At 34.7% G+C, this 23546-nt stretch overlaps 4 protein-coding genes across 4 annotated transcripts; 2 read left to right on the top strand and 2 right to left on the bottom strand.

Moving 5' to 3' along the window:
- The first annotated feature begins 373 nt into the window (after window positions 1-373).
- Window positions 374-1075, top strand: LOC123653797 (histone-lysine N-methyltransferase SETMAR-like). Its single transcript, XM_045589779.1, has one exon. The coding sequence runs from the start codon at window positions 374-376 to the stop codon at window positions 1073-1075; it is 702 nt and encodes a 233-aa protein (XP_045445735.1).
- Window positions 1076-4681: 3606 nt separating this feature from the next.
- LOC123654003 (7SK snRNA methylphosphate capping enzyme bin3-like) lies at window positions 4682-11875 on the bottom strand. Its single transcript, XM_045589965.1, has 5 exons — window positions 10504-11875; window positions 10122-10312; window positions 9529-9890; window positions 7542-7766; window positions 4682-5368 (listed from the first exon to the last, which is right to left on the bottom strand). Exons 1-5 carry the CDS (start codon window positions 11553-11555, stop codon window positions 4811-4813), a joined length of 2388 nt encoding a protein of 795 aa, XP_045445921.1. The 5' UTR covers window positions 11556-11875; the 3' UTR covers window positions 4682-4810.
- A 3316-nt stretch (window positions 11876-15191) lies between these two features.
- LOC123653505 (protein claret segregational-like) lies at window positions 15192-18732 on the top strand. Its single transcript, XM_045589496.1, has 2 exons — window positions 15192-15279; window positions 15804-18732. Exon 2 carries the CDS (start codon window positions 15804-15806, stop codon window positions 17694-17696), a length of 1893 nt encoding a protein of 630 aa, XP_045445452.1. The 5' UTR covers window positions 15192-15279; the 3' UTR covers window positions 17697-18732.
- A 2440-nt stretch (window positions 18733-21172) lies between these two features.
- Window positions 21173-23052, bottom strand: LOC123653796 (inositol-trisphosphate 3-kinase homolog). Its single transcript, XM_045589778.1, has 3 exons — window positions 22954-23052; window positions 22657-22818; window positions 21173-22306 (listed from the first exon to the last, which is right to left on the bottom strand). The coding sequence occupies exons 1-3, from the start codon at window positions 23050-23052 to the stop codon at window positions 21386-21388; spliced, it is 1182 nt and encodes a 393-aa protein (XP_045445734.1). The 3' UTR covers window positions 21173-21385.
- Window positions 23053-23546: the final 494 nt, after the last annotated feature.

Here is a 23546-nt window from a genome sequence, read left to right as displayed (position 1 = left end):
GTTAAAAAAGATGATTTCCTAGTCGATATGCAGGTTATATTATGTATGAATGTAACCTGCATATCGACTAGGACGTCATCTTTTTTAACATGGCTTCCTAGACAACGATCAACTTCAGGCAGTAGCCTCTCCAATATTTTTTTTTTATCAAATTCGAACTACTCTGAAAAAATTTTAAGCATTGTCAAACAAAAAAATATTAGGTCTTTACCTAAAAAAATCGCTAAGAACTCGAATTCTAAATTATGTTTATTTTAAAAATATAGAATTCTATTTTCATAACTAGTCATTTGTTTAATGATTAGCGTTCTGCTTACATCGCATTTGTACATGTTCGTCATCAAGGATAATTATGTTAAAAATACGAGTGATTATGGAGTATGAATTCCATCGTGGTAGCAAAACGTCAGAAGCGGCACGCAACATTAACGACGTTTACGGTGCAAACACTACTAATGATCGTACCACCCGTTATTGGTTTGCTCACTTTCGTTCCGGATATTTTGACCTAAGAAATGAACCACGTGCTTGGCCAGAAATGTTGGCCGACAATGACGAATTAAAATCGATTGTGGAGGCTGATGATTCTCAAACTACAGCTGAATTAGCAGCAGCTTTCGAAGTTAGCACTAAAACAATACTGGTCAATTTGCTTCAAATTGGCAAGGTAAAGAAGCTCGACAAATGTGTGCCTCACGAATTGAATGAACGCAAGCGCGAAATACGCGTCGAGACGTGCCTTGCACTGCTCAACACACGAAGGCATATTGAATCGTATTGTTACTTGTGGCAAAAATGGATTCTAATCGATAATCGCAAACGCTCAGCTAGTCGGTTAGATCCTGGTTCAGTGCCTAAACAATGCCCTAAACGAAAAGTGACCCTTAAGAAAGTGATGGTAACTATTTGGTGCTCTAGCGCCGGTGTAATTTATCATAGCTTCTTACCAAACGGCATCAGTATTATTGCAGATGTGTACTGTGAAGAACTAACCACAATAATGGGGAAGCTCGCACGTCTCCAACCAGCTTTGGTCATTCGCTCGGCTCCGCTGCTCCCGCACCACAACGCGTGACCTCACACTGCACAGCAGACGGTCTCCAAGTTACAAGAGCTGGGGTTGGAAGTTCTCCGTCATCCACAGTACTCACCAAATCTTGCCCCTACAGACTTATACTTTTTCCAGAATTTGGATAACTTTTTGGCGGGAAAAAATTTCAATACATGAGAGGCAGCACAAAATGCCTATGAAGAGTTTGTTTTACCACTAGTTTTGTTGTACCACTAATTTGGCAAAATGTATTGATTCCATGGCATTACTTAATCAACCACATGATGTAGGTAAACTCTTTTAATGGATTGAACCGATTACGTTATTTGACTAACTAAAAAGACAAATAAAATAATAGTAAAAAAAAAAAATAACAAAAAACCCGTCTGAAATCATTTTCTACTAGACCCCACTCCCCCCTTAGGTGAGATTGACGCTGAATATAATAGAGATTGGCGGGAAGTAACAAGCTGTTCAAGTATACTAGTTAATTTATTTAAATTAAATTAAATTCAACGCAGAAACTAAATGATTTTAACAGCCATAAGATTTATTTTAGCGGGCAAACTGAACACTCATTTTTTTTTAATATCTGTATTTTTTTAAAGTTGATTTGAGATTATCGATTGTCCCCCCGTCGGTTTAAATAAGATTTTGTGAGAGTTCATTGGATCCGTCCCCCCACCATTCTGAGATCACGTAATAATGGATGTTCCTTTAGTTGTTCTTCACACAGGCGGGTTTTTTGTTTTTGGAGTTTACTCCTAAGAATTGATTTTCATATAAGGGCCCCGATATGAAAATACGAGGAGTAAAATCTACTGAACGAATGATCTCGTTAAGGTTCTCGCAACGCCATCTAACGACGATGGCGTTATTATAAGACGACGTTTTTTAATAACGCCATCGTAGGTCATCGTCGATAGATGACATTATTTGGTTCGTGTATTTACTATTTGATATGGTATTAATATTTTTCTTAGACTAGTAAGCCTTTTTGTGCCTATTTAAAAAGTCGATCTGAAGGAGTAAACTACTTTTCATAAAAATAAGTGGTACAATTGAATGCAATCCAATTGTTGTATGTATGACTTTTCGATTTATTAATTACACACAAATAATTTCGCCTATATCCTGCGGATGAAGAAAATAGTGCAATTGATAAAATATTTTTAATAGGTGATGTGTAACTCAAGTCACATGTTTTTCTTGTTATAGTTTATGTAGTCATGTCCTAAACGACTGTGAATACCTTGTTTTATATATCTAGGTCGGCATACAAGCGTACGGCTCACCTGATAGTAAGCGATTACCGTAGCTTATAGACGTCTGCAACACCAGAAGCATTGCAAGCGCGTCACCGACCCTCTCCCCAATCTCCCACTGTTCCTGGGAGGGGGGAAGGACCAGAGCTGTGATCTTCTGTAAGGTCGAGGTAGTGCCCCAGTCGGGCTAATCCATATTTGGAGCAGGGAATTTCCTACTGTACCCTACCTCAGTTAAAACCTGTACCCTTTTAGAATAGTGTTTTTCTAGAGAAGCATTTTATTAAAGATGGATATAGTGGATTTGTATTTTTCTAGGAGTCTCACACACACACACACACACACACACACTTACTTCAGCCTTTCGCAGTCCACTACTGGTCATAGGCCTCCCCAAGTACGCGCCAGACATCCCGGTTATGGGTTCTGCCATGAGTTCGTGCCATAAATTTTTTGGAGGACGACACCTAAATTCTAATTTATAAATATTTTTTCAATTTCTAGGTCTTATAACAGTATCCAACTATATAAGTGTTATTTTAATAATAATATAGGTACCTACATAAATTGTAAAAACTAATTATTTGAAACTTATCATTCAAAATTAAATTCTTTGACACAAATATTACAATTTCAACCTTGGTAAAAAAATTACAACCTTCTTCAATTAAAAGATTGTTAATGATGAATATAAATGGTTGGTTTGAAAGGAATGTGTTCATCGCTTTATGAGTTGCGCGAGGAATATCCTAATTTGTGTAAAGTAGTAAATAAGAGAGTGAAAACTTCAAAGTGAAGAGCTTTTCAGTTATGCTTCAAAAACAAATACAACGTTGGGAATAAGTATTCTATTCAGAGCTAACGTATAGTACCTACAGCAATGTGGAGGATTAGGTTAGCGCCATCCTTCTCAATCAATTTAATACCAACTGACAGTATGAAGCCTGTATAAAATGTAAATGTTGGGTTGTCTTTTATTTTCCTGTTATAATTACTATGTTAGCATATAGGATATAGGATAAATAACAATTTAATATCATTAGACAGATGGGGAAGGTCGCTTCTAGATGTTAGATCATTATAATATATTGTTATACAAATGGATACACTACATACCACGCGATGTTGATGACGACGCGTTGGCACAACGGTCACAGACCTGGTTTGTGGCTGTTGCGGTTTGGATCCCCGCACATGACAAACATTTTGTACTACTGGCCATACAGATGTTTGCCGTGGTCTGGGTGTTAGTGCGGTCCTTGTGGGTCTCCCACCGCACGTTAAGCCGTCGGTTCCGGTTGTTATCATGTACACGTGATAGCGATGGTTAGGTTAGGTTAGGTTAGCATAGTAGGCAATATATCCGACAACCCGCATTGGAGCAGCGTGGTGGACCTTACTCTGTTCCTTCTCCTACATGGGGAAAAAGGCCTGCAGTGGAATATTGGCTAAAGCGACATCCTTCTCAAAAAGCACATATTAGTGATGTAACAAAAATTCGCATTTGCACATTCGTATTCGCGAATGTTAACGATTTTTTGGCCTTCGCATTGGCAGAAAACAATACAAATATTCGGAGAATGTATTATTTTATGATAGTAAGAAATTCGGATTAGAGACGACTAGCACTTCGAACTAATGAATACGTTAAGCTTTAGTTAAACTTTATCCGAACATTTTGTTAGCGTAGCTATTATAAAAAGGAAAAAAATCTTTATCGATTTACGTTCAGCTAATCTTGACTGTTTTTTTTTTTTTCGGTATACAAAAACAAATACATAATGCTAACGACACATACGTTTTCAGCGAATGTTTTTCAGGTTTAGGTAAGATCGTAAATATAAAATAGGTACTATTTATAGGATCATATAGCATTACATTCTTAGATATAATCTCTCCCGTGTTCTAACAAGCCCTCCCGTGAACTCTCACACTGAGATCTTTTTATAGACTAGTATAGATCAATTACAAACAGTATTTTGTAAATAATTATTGCTGTTTAGAAAAATTATTGTTGCATTATGTTCTATACATTTATTGACGAAAATTTAGTAAAATAAACGTTAATAACGTTAAACGTGCGTTCAATGGAATTGGAAAATAAGCCTCTTTAGTAACCTTTTTTTTTCTTAATGTAAGTGAAATACATTTTAGATTCAAAGAAAATGTGAAAACTTACGTAATATAACAAAGAAATTATACTATAAATACTCCAAATATAATAGAAAAAAAAATTAAAACCGCTTGGGGTAACAATAATTCGTTTCATAATTTTTGTTTTGAACTTAGATCTGTATTAAAACAGTAAAATAAAAATAAGTTACTCTTCATAATAGGAAAAGGATGAAAATAAAACACGAACAGCTTAATACGTTAAGAATATCATATTATAAAATATTTTTAGCCTATCGAAACATAATCTTAGGGGATCTACATTTATTTACAAAAAAAAAAAAAAAAACGGAAGGCGGATGAGCCACAAGTAGTTCAGTCGTCACTCGTCGTGCATGCGCTCGGGCGCAGGAAAGCCGCGTGCAGACAGCGGGTCGGGGGCGGGCGAGGCGTGCGGCGCGGGGGACGCGGCGGGCGACGCGGCAGGCGACGCCGTACCCAGCGGTGAAGGCAGCGTCGCGTACACCGTCGGACGCGGCGGCTGGTACGACGGCGCGTACGAGTCGCTGCGCGGGTTGTAGAACGGAGAGTCGTCCGCACAGCAGTCGAAGTTCGGCGAGTAGGGCGTCACGGCACCGCACGAGGGCGCGTCGTCGCTGGGCCGGTAGGCGGGCGCCACGGGCGCGTACACGGTGCGGCGCGGCGGCTCCGCCTCCGGCCGGTGGTGCGACGACGGCGCGTACGCGTCGGACCAGCGCGCCTTGCTCGGAGTGAAGTCACCCTTGATGTACAGCTGTATTGGCCTCCGGAATCCTTTGCTGGCGTGCTGCGGCACTCCCAAGATGCAGCATTTACTGAATCCGACTTCCGGAGAGAGGAGATATTCCCGAAATTTATTAGGAAACAACTCGATTGAGTTAAAATTCTCATAAATCGTCGGCTGCAACAAAAAAAAATAATAATTTTCGTGTAAATATGTCGCCAAAATAAACTATTGTTTATTATTAAATTGCAAATTATAATCATATTAAATGACAAAATGTTTCATCGACCTATACCCTAAACCCGCTATACTCATCCTGGGGCCCGCGGGCCGCATGCGCATATAATTAAATGCTGTGTCAAAACTTATTTTTTCATTAATAAAGTAACTATATTGTTAACTTGGAATTACGTTTTAATTAAAACCTAAATAATTCTAAATAATTTTGCTTGCAGCCCGCGACACCATGACTAAAACGTGTTAGTGGCCCCTATAAAAAAAGGTTGAGTATGGCTGCCCTAAACATGACGTTATTATATATTATAAAAAAGATGGTTACCCCTTTTTATGGTTTTAAAGGTTTTAACTATAATAAATTTTCGTAACATTATACATTATCATATCATATCATTACACAATTATCAATTACATCATCAACATCACATAGCTTGTTATTCAATAACTTATTATTTTTAATGCTACATGTACGTGAATATTACGTTTCATTTATTGTACAACACATAATATTTAAAGAAAATTTTGCTAATTGGTATAACGACATAATGTTTCATGTTTAAAATTTAGGTGATTTTTTAAGTTATTTAAAAAAAATTGTATAACTACTTGATTGAGTTATTTATAATTATACTAGCGACCCGCCTGGGTGCAATGCTGATACTAAATATAAAATATAAAATAAATATTTGAATATATTATGCATGTATTATACATATTAACCTTCCTCTGGAATCAGTCTATTTACTAAAGAAAACTGCATCAAAATCCGTTGCGTAGTTTTAAAGGTTAAGTTTTATATATATATATATATATATATATATATATATATATATATATGTGCTGTGTGGCTACGGCACGAAAAAAAAGAATATAGCCACCTCCTTTCTTCCCGTGGGTGTCGTAAGAGGCGACTAAGGGATAACAAAGTTCCACTACCACCTTGGAACTTAAGAAGCCGACCGATGGCGGGATAACCATCTAACCGCTGGCTTTGAAACAACAGGCCGAAGACGGGCAGCAGCGTCTTAGGTGCGAAAAAGCCAGCCCTGCGGTCACCAACCCGCCTGCCCAGCGTGGTGACTATGGGCAAAACACATGAGTTCACGTATTTTTGGCGCGAACTTGTGGAGGCCTATGTCCAGCAGTGGACTGCAATAGGCTGGAAAGATATATATATATATATATATATATATATATATATATATATATATATATAAGTATAAGCATACGGACATCGGGAAGTGACTTTGTTTTATACTACGTAATGATTACAAATAGGTATTTCAAGTTATAACCTACTTTATTATATTATATATAATAAATATACTTCATATTGAAAGAGGACACAATATGGAGTTGATTATTTAAAAATATTGTGTCCCAAAAGGAGAAAATGATTTTGCCCTTTTTTAAATATGTATAGTAATCAATTACATAAAACATGAAAACATAATTGTCAACAGATTATTGTTTTGTCTTTAGCTATTCACATTGGGTTTTTCATCGAAATAAAGCTGACGGAGCCAAACTCGTTGAAATCATCATGAGATATTGTTACAAACTTATTAGCACCATTTCTGTTATTATTACGAAATCTTTTTATAGATAGTTTTCAACTATTACCAGCATGACTAATTTTTAACATACCATAACAATTATATCTTCAAATCATATCATTAAATTTTAGATCATAACATTTGATTTAAAAAAATGATCAGACATGACTAGATCTCTGTGTACAATACAATAATATACAAAATAAATGCTTACATTTATAAATTTTTATAATATTTTGTAACTAACAAATATTTTTTTTAGACTTCTCAACCAAATCTGTCTAGTAAACAAACTTTCAAGAAAACATTTCAAGACAAACAAAAACAAGTTAATTTGATAAAAAAATGTAACAATTGTCCATAACAATAATGACCACCATTCCTTGTTTAATATTTAAACGTTTTCATTTTGCTTTATACAATAAAGAGTAATATAATAAAGAACACTGAAATAGTGGACAACAGTTAACACAAAAGTAATATAAACTGCGTGGATCACCTAGTATAGTACTTTATTATTATCATAAAATAATTGTAATCTTTTAAGTTTAACTTACCGTTAAACGCTTCTTTTTCTTATAGCTAGCCCAGTTCTGAGCTTCCAATACAAGTTTGCCTCCGGGGCGTAAGTCCGCAAACATCCGCCGAAATGCACGCTTAAGACCTGCATCACCCCAGTTAAGATGCAGCCATTTGGTTGTAGACAAGCAAAGGATCAGATCAAATTGCGGGCTCTCCATCCCAGAACCGACTGCTACTTCTTCACGGGGTACATAGTTACCCTGTAAATAAGATAAATATAAATTAATATTATGTTAAACATAAAATAAATGAAAATTATATATAAAGTAAATAAAAGCCAACTTTTACCAAGTTGGGTTGTTTGGAAGAAATGGTTAATTAGCCAGAAGTCTGTCCATTGTACTTCATAATATGTAACTAACTTTACATTTTGTTTGTAATATTATTGTGATGTACAATACAGTATAAAATAAAATAAAATAAAATAAATACCTAATAATTATTATTATTATATTAATTTTAAAATGTATACATATATCGTAAACAGTTACTTAAATAAACATATTTAGGAAATAAAGTAAGAATAAAATTAAGTAATTAAAATATATATAGTTATTTATTTTTCCATGCATATATTTACTGTGGCAGTTTACATGTATAAAGTCCCCATAATATGTCAAGAAAAGCTCTACGAATAAGATTTTTTTTAATTCTTACTCGTCCGCAGAAATTTGTGTTCTTAATACTTTCAAAATGCTGTGTGGTTACGGCAGTAAGAATATAGCCACCCCTCTCTTTACGTGGATGTCGTAAGAGGCGGCTAAGGGATAACACAGTTCCACTACCGCCTTGGAACTTTCGCAATGCTTGAAGACTAAAGTCTTCGAGCAATGCGTCCTGCCTGTGTTAACATACGGAGCCGAGACATGGGCACTGACGAAGGGACTGGTCCGCAAGTTTAAAGTCGCCCAACGAGCAATTAGATTAAAAATGAGACTATCCGCGAGAGAACGAAAGTAACCGACATAGCCCACAGAATTAGTAAGTTGAAGTGGCAGTGGGCTGGTCATCTGTATCGCAGGACCGATGGCCGCTGGAGCAGACGGGTCCTGGAGTGGAGACCGCGTCTTGGAAAACGCAGTGTGGGACGTCCTCCGGCCCATTGGACCGATGATCTAACGTAAGATTGCCGGTGTAGGCTGGATGAGGATTGCAGAAAACCGGGATGTCTGGCGCGAACTTGGGGAGACCTATATCCAGCAGTGGACTGCAATAGGCTGAGCTGACTGACTGACTGCTGACTTGGAACTTAAAAAGCCGACTGATGGCAGGATACCTATTCAACTGCTGGCTTTGAAATACACAGGCCGAAGACGGGTCTTCGGTGCGACAAAGCCAGCCCTGCGGTCACCAACCCGCCTGCCCAGCGTGTTGACTATGGGCAAAACACATGAGTTCACGCCATTTTTGGCACAAACTTGTGGAGGCCTATATCCAGCAGTGGACTGTATTAGGCTGAAGTGATGATGATGAATGCTTTCAAAACATGCACGTTTCTTAACATTGTCTTCCTTTAGAATAACAGTCATAGTAAACAATTTTTTTTTTGCAGTATGTATCTACTGAACCAGTTCAGGATTTATATAAAGGTTTTTAACATTATTAAAAAATTTAAATTTATATTAAAAATAAAATAAAAGCTATACCATATTATTCGGTTCAAGATTATATGGAACATATTAATGATAAAGAGGTTTGGACTTAGTGGTGCTGAATTTCATGCAAGAGATAACAATTTTTATAGTAAACACAGATTTTTTAAAACAGCAACTACGGCAATTCTTCCCTTTTATTCACTGCAGAATCTACATTCTGAATTGGTGGTAGTTCCACTTTTAACTATAATTAATTAAAAAAAAATACATTTTAATTTAAAAAATGACTTTGTTCAATTTGAAACCTAATTGAATAGAGTATTTTTTTTATTTTTTTTGACTTGGATTAAATAGTCTTTAAACTTACTTGTTTAAAGGTAACATTATATGGAAAACCCAGCATTGACTCTTCAGTTTTTGGTTCACCAAGTGGACCAAACATAATGGACATGGAAACAGGGAAGAAGCATTGCCCTTGTTCCTGTTTATGTATTGACTTCCTGTTCTTCCTAGGTTTCCTAAATTTCCTTCCAGACAAATTTTTCTTAGAATCATCTTCTTTTTCCTGCTTCTGGTCTACAGTCGTACAATCGTTACATTTTTCTTCTTTACATTTATCACATTCTAATTTCTTATCATCACTTTCTTTTTCATACTTTTTGTCATCATCTGTCTTTGGTTGTTCTGACGGAACAGGTATAAATGACCTTAAGTTTTTTCTTGCTCTTCCTGAAAAAGTAAGAATAGTATGGAAATTTAAATACTGTATTTCTTACATGATCAACTATATTACATTTAAATTTTATGAATGAGAAAAATTGTGTAAGTAAATAAATACAATCAATTTAAAAAAATATTTAATAATTCGTTTTTCTTAATTAATTGGATTATTAATAATATAAAATATACTAAAAAATCAAATTATAAGAGTTCACATATTTAGTTAATAGTAATATATACCGATTAGCAAATTATCAATATCAATTCCAACAACTGATTTAGCGCCAAGAGTGCGGGCTACAGCTATTGATATATGCCCAACATTACAGCCAATGTCCAGCACATCCTTGTTTTGAAAAAGGTGCCGGTGCATTTCAAATACTTGAAGTCTTATGTCCATCATTGCATTCAAGTTGCGATATCCATAATACCTGTAAATACATAAATTAAATTAAATTTTGTTAAAAAAAAGTTTACTGTTATTCAAAATACAAAGGAATTGGTTATTTATAGTAGTACAATTTATGGAGGTAGAAACATAAAGATTTTACAGCTACTTTTTTATGATTAAATAATAAAAAAAAATTCAAGTTGATATGGGCAGAAGCACACTAAAACCTACCTATCATAATTTCCATATTGATATCTTGAATTTTTTGGATGAAATGTTGGCATTTTCTGATCTTCTTCAGACAAACTTTTCAGCTTAGTTCTATGTGGTGAAGTAGGTCTTTCCTGAGTGCCTGCCCGTTGTTGTGGCCGAGCCCTCATCCAGGCACCAGGTTGAGGAACCACTGGACTGACAATTTTATCCAAAGAATCCATCCTTCGCAACTTTTTGCCATCTTTTCCTTTTAGAGAACTGTTTTCACTTTCACTACAAGATCTTTTACGAGCCTTAGATCCAGCAGTAGATGTTGACGGTTCAGGGGGTAGTGGTTCTTTAATACCTTCTTCTTTTTCAGTCACTACTTCTACGGTTGGTAAGGTAGTCTCAGTCGTACGACGTCTTATTCTTGGTTTTTTGCGGGGCTTCCGCTGTTGCATTTCCAGTCTTTTCTCATATTCTTCATTATCTAAAGGTTCCATTAGGTTAAGAGGATCTCTAATATTAGGTGGTATTATAACATCTATCTTAGCCTTGTGCCTTGGCGGTGTTGGGAGTGGAGAAGATTCAGGTGTTACGGCATTCATTGCTCTGTTTACATCTTCGTCTTGCAAGCTATTAAGATTTAATGGATCTGATATATTACCACCAAGAAGGAATTTTGTAGGCGGAATAAAAGCTTCTTTGCGCGGTCTTTTATAAGGAAGAAAGAATTTCGAAATGGAAGGAAAACTTTGTGCTCGTTTTTTACTTTGTTTAAATTTTGTGCCAGCATGATGAATCCTTCGCACGGTAGATCTCTCTTGGTTGTCTTTCGAAGGAACATGTCCTTTTTTCCCGTGTCTGGATTTCTTCTTAGTTTTCTTTGAGCTTCCGGCAGCGGAATTATCACCCTCTTTAGAGGGATTAGGGTCATTCATAGGTACATTCGATGATGTACTAACATTTAGAGATTGGTCTGTACTATCTGTAACATCATTTTCAGAAATATCGCCGGCATCATTTTCAGCAGTTTCACACTCACTTTTACTTTCACTTGTGATAACATGTTCTTCTGAACTACCCATTTTTATTTTTAATAAAAAAATTACATATTAGATTGTCACAAAAAAGTAAAACTTAAATTTACCGCCACTTCGTTTCTTGCAATATGTACAAGGACATCCGTCAAAGGTGATAAACAGGTCTAACGACGGGAATTAAATTTGTTATAAAATAGAATAAGGGAATGATATACACATCAGTCTTCTCGGCTTAACTTGCCAATTGTATTTTCTTGTAAGACAAAATATAACAACACGATGATTTCATCAATTATTCACCACACTGCACACACCGAAACAAATAGGAAAATGGCAATTTGACTGTCGTTTAGTGTTGCAAAGTATAATAGTCTCGTGTTCACAATTCACATAGATAATAATATGGCTATTTTTAACTTTACAGATAAAAAATCTATTAAATTAATTATAGTTTACCTCCCTGAACCAGGTAAAATGATTAAAAAAGCTATCGATTTAAAAAAAAAAACTTTGCGTTTGTTTATGTTGCAAACCACTTCTAAGAGTAAATTTATTTAATTTTTTAAAATAAACATCAATCCAACAAATAATAATTTTTGACGAACAAATAAATACAAGCGAGATATTTTTTTTTTGTACAAATGACTTGATTATAAAAAAAATAGTAAAAATAATTTTTCAGCCACCAGGTTAAGGGGGTCGACGACCTGTAAATTAATTCTAAAATTAATAAATAAAAGAATAAAAACGATCGCATAAATAATTTAATTAATCAAACAAATGACAAAAAATGAATCTATCGATTAAAAAAAAACTTAATTTGATTCACATTGCGCCAACTTAAGAGTTACGGAACCCTGATCCTACGAAAATGCTGACGAACTATACTACTGATGGAATCTTCCCAGGCAACCACCTGGCGACCACCCAGGGAGGTTTCCACGGTAGCCAAGATCCCCGTATTAGCCTTTCAATGCCCCATTGTTTTAATTTCTAACTTTATTAATTGTAACATTATTTTGATAATTCTTTAGTCCCGCTTCGACTAACGCAGTCGCTAGTAACAAGATTTAGTTAAGATAATTATCGTATTACTATATCATGCATACATAATTAATAATTATTCGGTTTTTTGTCAACCTCCTGACTGCTACAAACGTAATTAAAGGGTAAATTTATTTCATTATTTTAAAAATAATCATCAATCGATACAATAATAGTTTTGACAAACAAATAAGAAAAAACGACGAACGAACGATTTGTTTATAGAAAGGCCAGCCGCCAGGTTTAGCGAGGTTTCATCATTATTACAGCCTATACAGTCCACTGCCGGACATAGGCCTCCACAAGTTTACGCCAAAAACAACGTGAACTCATGTGAACCCTCTCTCCCCGTGGGTGTCGTAAGAGGCGACTAAGGGATAACACACTTCCACAACCACCTTGGAACTTAAGAAGCCGACTGATGGCGGGATAACCATCCAACTGCTGGCTTTGAAATACACAGGCCGAAGACGGGCAGCAGCGTCTTACAAAGCCAGTACTGCGGTCACCAACCCGCCTGCCCAGCGTGGTGACTATGAGCAAAACACATGAGTTCACGTTAGCGAGGTTTACAGTATTATTATTTTTTTGATATAACTAAATAATAATCATATAAACACACCGGCATATTTAGCAGAACACAAAAAAAGGTCCACAATTAAAAAAAGATATGGTTTTATTTTAAAATCTACTTACTACACTTTTTTTGTTATTTAAATTTCATTTGTTTTTCTTAAAATGAGGTCACATTAAGAACAGATTTTGCGAGTAAAGGCTATTTGTGAGAAATGGTACATTTTTGAACTTTTCATGTAACCGGGAAAAGTGAAAATTAATATTAAGATAACAATTAATTAAATTAGAAAAATGGTGATTAATATTGCATATTTCCTCCACGTGCTCTTATATACTGAGAATGATGTTATCGATGGTCTCCTGGGATAGTCTCCGCCATTCCTCAACTACGGCGATTCGCAGTTCACCCATGTTGGCAGGAGCTGAAATTCTGGACTTAACTTTTCTTTTCAGCAAGTCCCAAACGTGCTTTATTGGGTTCATATCTGGTGATCTCGCCGGTCACTCTATAACAAAAATATTCATATCATTAAGATAAGCTTGAGTTTCCCGAGCGGTATGCGGCCGAGCATTATTCTGCATAAAAACAAAATCGTCGCCGATATATGGGGCAAATGGTACGACATTTTCTTCTAAAACTTCTCTGATATAGCGGTCTGCAGTCAGACTCACTCTGTCAATCACTACCAAGTCTGTGCGAGCTCTCAAACAAATGCCCGCTCAAACCATTATTGATCCACCACCGTATGCAACTGTAGTTTCAAAATTTGTCTGATTGTGTCGTTCTTCTTTGCGTCTGTATATTCTTTCCCTGTCGTCAATTTGATTTAAGATAATTCTGCACTCATTACTAAACAATACCTTACTCCATTGGTCCGCGTTCCAAAGTCGATGTTCCTGAGTAAAAGTTAACCTGTTTCTACGATGATTTACCTCGAGCCTTGGAGCCTTGGCGGACAAAAATGAACCCAAACCAGCTTCTTCGAACCTTCTTCGTACCGTACGCTCACTTACGGTTACACCTCGCACTGCTTCTAACTCATGTCGGACTTGGACGTCTGTCAAACGGGGGTTCCTACGTACACGAAGCCGAATGAAACGATCATCCCTACTCGAAGTGCGTCTTTTTCTGCCTTGTCCTGCTCTTCTCACATAAGTACCTGTCTCCCTGAACCGTTGGATACTGCGGTGGATCATTGAAACTGGTCGGCGAAGATCTCTGGATATCACTCTGTAGGTTTGACCATTTCTTCGCATTTCGAGTGCCCTGGCAATCTCCGTTGGGGCTAAGTCAGGCATAATTCAGTCCTCAACTCCAAAAAGATACGCGATTAAAAAAAAATAACAAAAAACAGTATTTCAATGAAATTTTAAATCAAACTCAGAAGGAAGAAATACTCGAAGTTCGCTCCAGATAAGGTGTATTTGAATAAAATTAAAACAATTGCATAAAATGTGATGTTCAGTTGTTTTCTTAATTTGAAAATATTTCTTTTTAAATTAAATGACGTGTAAACCAGCCAGCAACCTTATATGATACTGATATCAAACTTTTATTTTATATTTCGCTAAATATGCCGGTGTGTGTATAATAACACAATAGTTTTTTACAAAAAAGTTCAATTGATAATATTGTATATACGATTATAAAATACCGTTAGAAGGCGTTAATTTTCTTAATAACCTTACGTTATAAAAATTTTTTAAACTTTTTCGTTACTAAATTACCATTCAAAATTATAACTGTGTAAAATATATCATATACATGTATTTAATTACCAAGCTCTGGTTTGTATTGTTGTTAAATATGTATCAAAAATAATATATGATATATTTGGTTCACAATTAAAGTACCTATTTATACTTTTGTAGTTACAATGGGGCTTTGAATGGGGCTAATTTATTATGTTAAATGTTACTATTATATTACGTACCAGAACCAGATTACCTAAAAATGTTTATTGAAATATTTATAAGCATATAAGTTTCTTGATTAAAACTAATGTTTATATGGCAACACCAAGAAGGAGCGTAAATATTCGAATTTCAAACTGATGCGTCCGTTTACTAATCTGACAAACGAAACGTTTTTGTGTTCGTGTTATTAAGTGAATATCTTTTCATGTGATATATTTATATAAAAAGGAAGGTACGTAATCAAAGTAATTCTATGCAATGACTATAATTATGCAGTTAATGATATTCGATATTTTTGCATAATCAGTTCAGTGAGCTTTTTGATAGAGTAAAACAAACCTCGATAAAAAAAAAACCTCTATAATTTAAAAAATTAATCTGGTTCATTGCCTCAAAACCCAAAACCTCTGTCTGTCACTGTTCATGAAACATTACTGTGTTATAAAGTTAGTGAAATGAGTCCTAAAACTGTTATTTATTTTACCATTCCTACTGCGCATTCGGGCGAAAATAGGAACAATGTGCATACATGCACTAGACGTAATAACTGAAATCTATGTAACGTATTCAGTGTTTCCCTTGGATTTTAACTTAAAGAGGTTCTACTGTACTGTAAGTTGGTCATGTTTGATCGTTCATCAGTTGATCGTTTATCATTAATCTGTAAGCTATGAATAACATTTTAATTCTCTAAAAAGAAGTAGTTAGTAAAAGCTAAGATATCATTGAATTTATTTGTTTGTTGTTATTTTTCAGATGTCTCGCATTCCGAAATTTCCTTCAACAGTTACTAAAGAGAATAAGCCTACTTTTACAAGTGGTCGTAATATAACAAGAACAATAGGCAATGGGCTCAGTGATGCTGACAAAAAAAACCTGTTATTAAACCATACAAAACCTTTGCGTAGTACTTCCTCCACTATTGTTGCAGCTCCACGACTAAAAAGGTCTGCAACTGCACCTTCTGCAGCTGCAGTGCCTAATAAAACAGCGAAAGTCGAAAAAAAGCCTGCAACAGTTGCACCGAGAATTGCTCCATATGATTACAAAGCTCGATTCAATGATTTAGTTGAAAAACATAAGGCCATTAAAAGTGAATTGAGTGATTTGAGAGATAAGCATTTAGAAGTGTCTGATGAATATGAAAAAATAAAAGAAACTGTTGAGGGAAACATATCTGAAAGAGACATGTTAAAAGAGAAATTACTTAATACTCTCAAAGATTTGAGGCTGAAGTCAAGTGAATATGAGAGCTTGAAACTGGATTATGAAATTCAAAAACAAGAAAATGAAGAATTACACAGTAAAACTCGACTTTTGGACGATGTTACTCAAAGCTTAAAAGTTAAAACGTCCGAGTATGACAAACTCAAGATGGAATTTGATGACCTAACTCGCCGTCATAAAAGTTTAAGTGAAGAAGCCGAAGCATTAAGAGTTTTGACTGATCATCTCAAGAAAATATCAGTAGAATATGACAAACTAAAGTTAGATCATAAGGAAGCAATGGACACAATAACAAAAAGTAAAACAGATTCAGAGGCTTTGCAAAATATTTTAGCTACCATGTATAGAGATCAACGCGTTTTAAGAAACACTGTTCAAGATTTAAAAGGAAATATACGGGTGTACTGTCGAGTCCGTCCCCCACTAGATTCAGAGGCTTCAAAGCCTTTATACAATCTTAATGTTCTTGATGCTTGTTCTATTGAAGTAGAAAAGATTGAACTTCTGAATTCAGCTCGAAAAGGAAAATCTCAACACTCCTTCTCCTTTGATGGCATTTTCACACCTCATTCATCTCAAGAAGATGTTTTTGCCGAAGTTTCCCCAATGGTTCAATCTGCTTTAGATGGCTATAATGTTTGTATCTTTGCATATGGCCAAACTGGTTCTGGAAAAACCTACACTATGGAAGGTGGTTGTGGGGTTGAACAGTATGGTATTATACCAAGAGCTATAAACATGATTTTTACATGTATGGAAGACTTGAAAAGAATGGGATGGGAATTGACTATAAATGCTTCCTTTTTAGAAATTTACAATGAAATCATTTACGATTTATTAAATTCTAGCAAGGATCAAGAAAGCCATGATATAAAAATGGTAAACTCAAAAGGCACAGATTTATATGTATCTAACCTAAAAGAAGAAGAAGTGAAAAGCACTCATGACTTCATCAGATTGTTAATATTTGCACAACGTAACAGACAAACTGCAGCAACATTGAACAATGAAAGAAGCTCCAGATCTCATTCAGTTGCACAAATAAAAATATCAGCTATTAATGAGAAACGTAAAGAAAAGTTTACTAGTAACTTGAACTTGGTGGACTTAGCTGGTTCTGAGAGTGGAAAAACAACTCAAAGAATGGATGAAACAAAGCATATTAACAGATCGCTTTCAGAGCTGTCAAAAGTGATTTTGTCTTTACAAACTAACCAGTCCCATATCCCATACAGAAATTCTAAACTTACTCACTTATTGATGCCCAGTCTTGGGGGCAATTCTAAAACACTTATGTTGGTCAATATCAATCAATTTGATGAGAGTTTTAATGAGACTCTTAACTCCTTAAGATTCGCCACAAAGGTCAACAGTTGCCGGACAGTTAAAGCCAAGAAAAATATTACTATGGTTGACTTATAATTAGTATTTTGACTATTATTAAAATGTAGTAAACATGATCACTTATAGTTATACCATCTACGGTGAATTCCCCTTTAATATACATTTTTGTATTGAATACTATTAATAAGTGGTATAGCTAAATGTACTTTATTATTATGTTAACTAAACTTGACTCTCATATCTAGCTTTTAAAAACTCATTGAACTCCACCGAATAATGTTTGATTTTCTTGATATGTATAATAATTTAACATTGTAAGGCTTGAAATTAATTAAAATATTTTAAGGTATTAAAATAATTTGAAAGTTAGTAAAGAAAAAAAAACTTTATTTTTGGATAAGTTTATTTACCCTATAAACAGTTGTTGCTTGGTAGACATAATTATAGAGATATTTGATTTAAAGGACTTTTTTTCAATAAATGTAAATATTATTTTAACCAAAATTGATTGTTGTTAAAAACTTATTCAATTAAACAATGTTGTTATTTTGATCATACAACACAAACAAAGCTATTAGATATTGATGACTTTTTATGATGATCTTTAACTTAATAACTTAAATTTAGCTTCGACATGGGCAGGTCTCTTGAGTGCTAAATATAGTTAAATGAACAATGAATGCTAATATGTACCATTGAAGTTCAATTTCTTTTATTAAAATTGTTACAAGAAAAAAATCAAATTATCATGAAAAGTATTTCAGAAAAATATTAAATTTTCATGTTTTAAATACAAGTAGCCATTTAATGTACATTTAAAAAAATTGAGTTGACAAATGCCTCAAATTTTAATATTAAGAAAGATTGAGATATTTGTAAACTATACGTGTAAGAATTTAATCCAATCCTATGTAGTTGTTAATTTAATTTGTAATTAATGATTAATTATGTTATTACTATGATTATTAAATATACATTTCCTTATATTATTGGTATTGTTTTATATTCAAACCACACATTTAAAATTAATCAAGCTTATATGAATCTTAATTCTGCAATATAAATATTATTTTTTAAGCACTAATAAAAACAATATAACAAAGAAATAAAAAAATATTTTTTTACTTCGTATGTCCCTGTAAAAATTTCCAATCAAAACATTATTTCGGTAAAATATAACTGTATTGATTATGGATTCATTAGATTCGTGTGTTGAAAAAAATACCGAGTCGAGTATTTTAATAATATTTTATGTACTCGTATATTATGTATGATGTAAGTAAAGGCAGGTTAGGCTTTTTAACATGTTTATGTTGTTTTACTGGGATAACTCTGATAAAACACCAATAAAGTCTTGTTGCAATAAAGTGTGAGAAGTAATAATTGTGTTTGCTCGCAAACGAAAAAAAAACCGACTTCAATTACATCGACAAGTAATACAACGTAGATCGACGAAATAATAGTCAAGCAACTACGCGTTATCAAAGATTACTCAAAAAGTAGTTATCAGATCTAGATAAAATTTATATGTGACCATATGATAAACATCAGCTTTCGATTAAATTAAAAATTATCAAAATCGGTACACCCAGTAAAAAGTTATTACGGATTTTCGAGAGTTTCCCTCGATTTCTCTGGGATCCCATCATCAGATCCTGGTTTCCTTACCACGGTACCAAACTAGGGATATCCCTTTTCCAACAAAAAAAGAATTATCAAAATCCACATCCACAGGTACATCCAGTAGAAAGTTATGCGGTATAATACAACGTAGGTCGACGAAAAAAGCGTCAAGTAAAAACGCATTATTAGATATAACTCGAAAAGTAGTTGTTAGATCTCAAATAAATTTAAATGGGACCATTTAAATTTATTTGAGACACACCACACCACCTTTCGAATAAAACAAAATTTGTCGAAATCGGTCTACCCGGTCAAAAGTTCTGATGTAACATACATAAAAAAAAAAGTACAGTCGAATTGAGAACCTCCTCCTTTTTTGGAAGTCGGTTAAAAAGACCATGGAATAATAGTAAACAAGTACTAAACGTAGTAATATTCAAAATTTATTAACGAAAGAAATTCTATGTTAAGTTCCTAACCCTTCAACTCTTCTCAATTCTTTTAACTAGCTACACACAATAACAGAGTTATAAAAATAATATGCTCAATTTTAATTAATAAATGTACAATTATGTTTGAACGCAAACGAAAAAAAAATCGACATCATTTATGATAGAATGTAGATGTTTTTAAGCACATCTGCAGAGCAAGTGCCATAATAATTTTTTGAGATATCCAGAAAAGAAAAATATTTTTTTATAATTTGTACTTATTTTCTTAAGTTTCGATCGTCTACAACGACCTATTTAGTTAACTTACGTGCAATTTTAGTCATTGAGGTCATTAAGCATCTCATTCTTCATGTAAAAAACCAAAAAAATAATCATAAGAGTCAAAAAATTCAAAATATTCAATTCAATAGCCGAAAAATTGGGCATTTTCATAAAAAAAATTAAAACTCGAATATCTCGAAAACGGTTAAGTTTAGGATGGGGGGTTGCATAGTGAAATGATTCAGAAATGGTGTGTACTACACGCCCCTAACCGATCTAGGTCGACTTTTCCTGTAACTCTGTATATATAATTGACTCCTTTTTTAAAGTCGGTTGGAAAAATGAAAGTAACAAATCTTAGAGTTGACCAGATATAAAGTTTGAAATAAAGTTTTGAGGGTGATGGCCAAAAGTTTTTTATTATTATTATTTATTTATTAGTTCATAACATTTAGTCATCAGTCCTCACTGATTACAATTGCAACTGTTCCATAAGATCTATATTTACCAAAGCTCTTGTATCTCTTTTTGCCATAAACAAGTAAAACAAATAAGGGATATTATGTATGTATTTTACTTTTCTTAGTTATAGATTTTAAAATACAATAGTAGTATAATCTAGCCGACCTGAATTGTATCTCTTGCCTCCAAAAATGCCTGCCCTCTAGTGATAAAAAGAAATATTTGATTAGAATAATGTTGAACAATCAAACATCCAAGCAGTATTGAATTTCAACACTAGATGGCGTAACTATCATTATTAATTTTAAATTTTTTAATGTAACTTGTTTGAAGTTTTGATTCAATAGTTGATAATGACATCTTGCGGGAATGGAATGCATTTCTAGTGCATAATTTAACGAAGGTTTGATATTGCAGATGGCCCTTAGGTTCTCTCGGCAAATGCTCAGCAATAACAGTTGTGCCCCGAATTAAATAAAATTAAGGTAATGAAGTTAAGTCTGTGTAGAAGCTCTGATCGTATAGATACCTTATTTTTTTAATAATTTTTACTATAAACGAGTATACTAGATGGCGTCACTTGTTGTCACGCATTTCATATTATTGTATTTATTAATTCAGCTTTTTTGGTATATATCGTGTGTAATTAAAAAAATAATTATTAAATGTAATTGTTAATTAATACTTTTAAAATGTAATTGTTTTTAATAAAACTTATTTTGTTACCAAAGATAAAAGGAAAATAAAATACAAAAGAAATTGTAATAAAGGTATAATTAAATATTGAAAGACTAGATCAAATGAATAACTAATACATCGCATTCTCTTTCACATGAACAAACACAAACGTAGTTTTTCTGTATATCTCCGAAGCTCAGCGGTGGCGACAGGAGAGCGGCCCTGGGGACCTACGGCCAAGCGAAGGGTGCATGTAATGCAAGGCGAGTCCAATTTCCTCCCGCCAAATGTTCAACGTGATACATCTGATTCTGTTATTGTTTCAGAAAATCTTGCCGTTTCTATTGTATTTATAAGCCTATCTAATCCATACAAAAACCCTTCCTCGTGGTTTCCTTGCTGCCAGGGTTCCCTATGTGTTACTTTGATTTCATTTGGCACTCGTCGAGTCTTAGCAAAATCAATAAGCCAAGCTCCAACTCGTTCATCGTCGTATATAATGAAAATACTACTACCAACAATTTCATGTGTTCGAAAGAACTCAGACTTTTCGAATAAACTTCTGATTTCCCGAAGACGAGCAGCAATTGCACTTCGAGCCCGTTCATTGTTTTCGAAAAAACGAGCGATTGTAGCTGACAGTTGTTCTGGCTCCCTTACTTTTTGAAGATCTGTAAGGGGTGGTTCACCGGGCATTTTAACTGCTTCAATCCGAAAGCCCTGTTCAGCAGACGATGAGCATTGTTCACGGAATTGCATATAACGTAGCTTAGTAACAGCACGTGCATCATGTTCAGCTTCAGTGGGGGCATTAGGGTCCAGACGAACCATTTTCTCATAAAGATCTGTCCTGGCGCGAGCGTTACTGACTTCGTCTTCCAAGAAAGTACGAGTCCCCATTTTGATATCCATTACGTGAGGATCGCGAAAACCATGAAGAAGATCTTGTAATTCAATAAAATGTTCACCACCATATTCTAGCTCCCTGTAGAATCGAGGAATCGCTGATCGCATATGTGGGCAGGCCCCTAGAGCCTCATATGCGTCGCGTTCAGGATTGTGCGCAGGATGATCGCCAGCCGCCCGGCGCTTCCATACTGTACCAGGACCTGCTGGTGCCAAAGATCCCGGATGTCCAGACAATTGAAACCATTCCGATGATCGTGATTTAAGTAGAGCATCGGATGCAGGTGCAGAGAGCTCCAATGCATTCTAGAACAAGCAATGTTTTAAATTAGACAAAAACATAATAGATTTATTTTATACGGATACGTCTATTTTTATATATAAGTGACTTCAAATGTTGAATGTATTAGTTAATACTTTAAAATAAAAAATAGTCATTTAATGGCCGCTAATTATCTAATTAAAGTCTTTTACTTAGTAGAATACAGTCTCTAGAACTGATTTCTTTGAGTAATTAAGGAAATGACTGTATTATGAAATACAAGTAAAATTACGTATTAAGATTCTTTTAACCATTTTTTTCATTCTTTAAAAGTTGCAATTTTATAGTTAAAAAACTTTTATTAATGAATATATAAGTAAAGGGAGGTACTTACAATTGCTAAAAACTTGAGTAAATCTGATGGTTGCGATGACGGGGTGGTTGGTGTAGGAGCGGCAGGAGTGGTATCTACGGATGAAGTAGTGCGTTTCCAGCGCTTGAACAAAGCGCCTTCGTTCTTAGTACGCCAACGATCCTCATCTTTGCCAGCAGCAACCTAGGGACAATGGAAAACACAAGTTGAAAACACAAGTTGAAAACACAATATTTCCACACGCATTATCACTATAGATAATATTCACTGGCATATAAAATTAAAATTAAAAGAGCACCACACAATGCGATGACGTACCGCTAAGATTTTATTTGCAGCGTAAAGTAGCCCGCCTGGGCCGAGCCGGCTCAGCACCGACTGGCGGGAAACACTGTTCATCTTGCTAGTGACGGTCATATTGTACGAGTGCGTGCAACGAGAGTCAAACACAAGAGCGATACTGAGGAACGCGCAATAAGCGATCAACGTGCGTGACTTTACGTGTATAGCTTGCGAGTAATACCAACGGGAGGGTCATGCGAGCTTATATAGAGACCTCGGCTTTCTCGTGACGTTGACACTGCGCCCGCCCCTCACCGCTTTCCGTCCTCAGGCCGATACATTAAGTTTTCTGACGCTGTTTTTCACTAAACCTAAATTCAACAAACGATTACATTTATCGTTCGGTGATCGGAACAATAACTCGTGTCCGATGTTTTATACATTTACAGAGAACGTTGTTTTGGCAATTTTTTGTAGCTATTACAATACAAACGTGCTTATAATATTGCCCAAAAGTGAAAGTCTTCATTATCGCCAGATAAGTCATTTGAGTGCTATAATTTAATGTAGGTACACGTATGCAATTTAATGGTTTCAGTAGAAGAAAATAATTGTCATTAACTCAAAAC

This window comes from Melitaea cinxia, chromosome 5, assembly GCF_905220565.1.
Source record: "Melitaea cinxia chromosome 5, ilMelCinx1.1, whole genome shotgun sequence".
NCBI lineage: Eukaryota > Metazoa > Arthropoda > Insecta > Lepidoptera > Nymphalidae > Melitaea > Melitaea cinxia.
The sequence above is the reverse complement of the archived record's forward strand: the minus strand, read 5'-3'. Positions and strand labels throughout refer to the sequence as shown.

What these genes read in the sequence shown, in the direction of transcription:
- LOC123653797 (XM_045589779.1), top strand. Translation starts at nt 374, where the DNA reads ATGGAGTATGAATTCCATCGTGGTAGCAAAACGTCAGAAGCGGCACGC.
- LOC123654003 (XM_045589965.1), bottom strand. Translation starts at nt 11,555, where the DNA reads ATGGGTAGTTCAGAAGAACATGTTATCACAAGTGAAAGTAAAAGTGAG. An exon ending in TATTGATAATTTGCTAATCG is followed by an intron (nt 9,891 to 10,121) that starts GTATATATTACT and finishes TTACTTTTTCAG; the next exon opens with GAAGAGCAAGAAAAAACTTA. An exon ending in ATAATGTTACCTTTAAACAA is followed by an intron (nt 7,767 to 9,528) that starts GTAAGTTTAAAG and finishes TCTTATTTACAG; the next exon opens with GGTAACTATGTACCCCGTGA.
- LOC123653505 (XM_045589496.1), top strand. Translation starts at nt 15,804, where the DNA reads ATGTCTCGCATTCCGAAATTTCCTTCAACAGTTACTAAAGAGAATAAG.
- LOC123653796 (XM_045589778.1), bottom strand. Translation starts at nt 23,052, where the DNA reads ATGACCGTCACTAGCAAGATGAACAGTGTTTCCCGCCAGTCGGTGCTG. An exon ending in CTGCAAATAAAATCTTAGCG is followed by an intron (nt 22,819 to 22,953) that starts GTACGTCATCGC and finishes CATTGTCCCTAG; the next exon opens with GTTGCTGCTGGCAAAGATGA. An exon ending in TACTCAAGTTTTTAGCAATT is followed by an intron (nt 22,307 to 22,656) that starts GTAAGTACCTCC and finishes TGCTTGTTCTAG; the next exon opens with AATGCATTGGAGCTCTCTGC.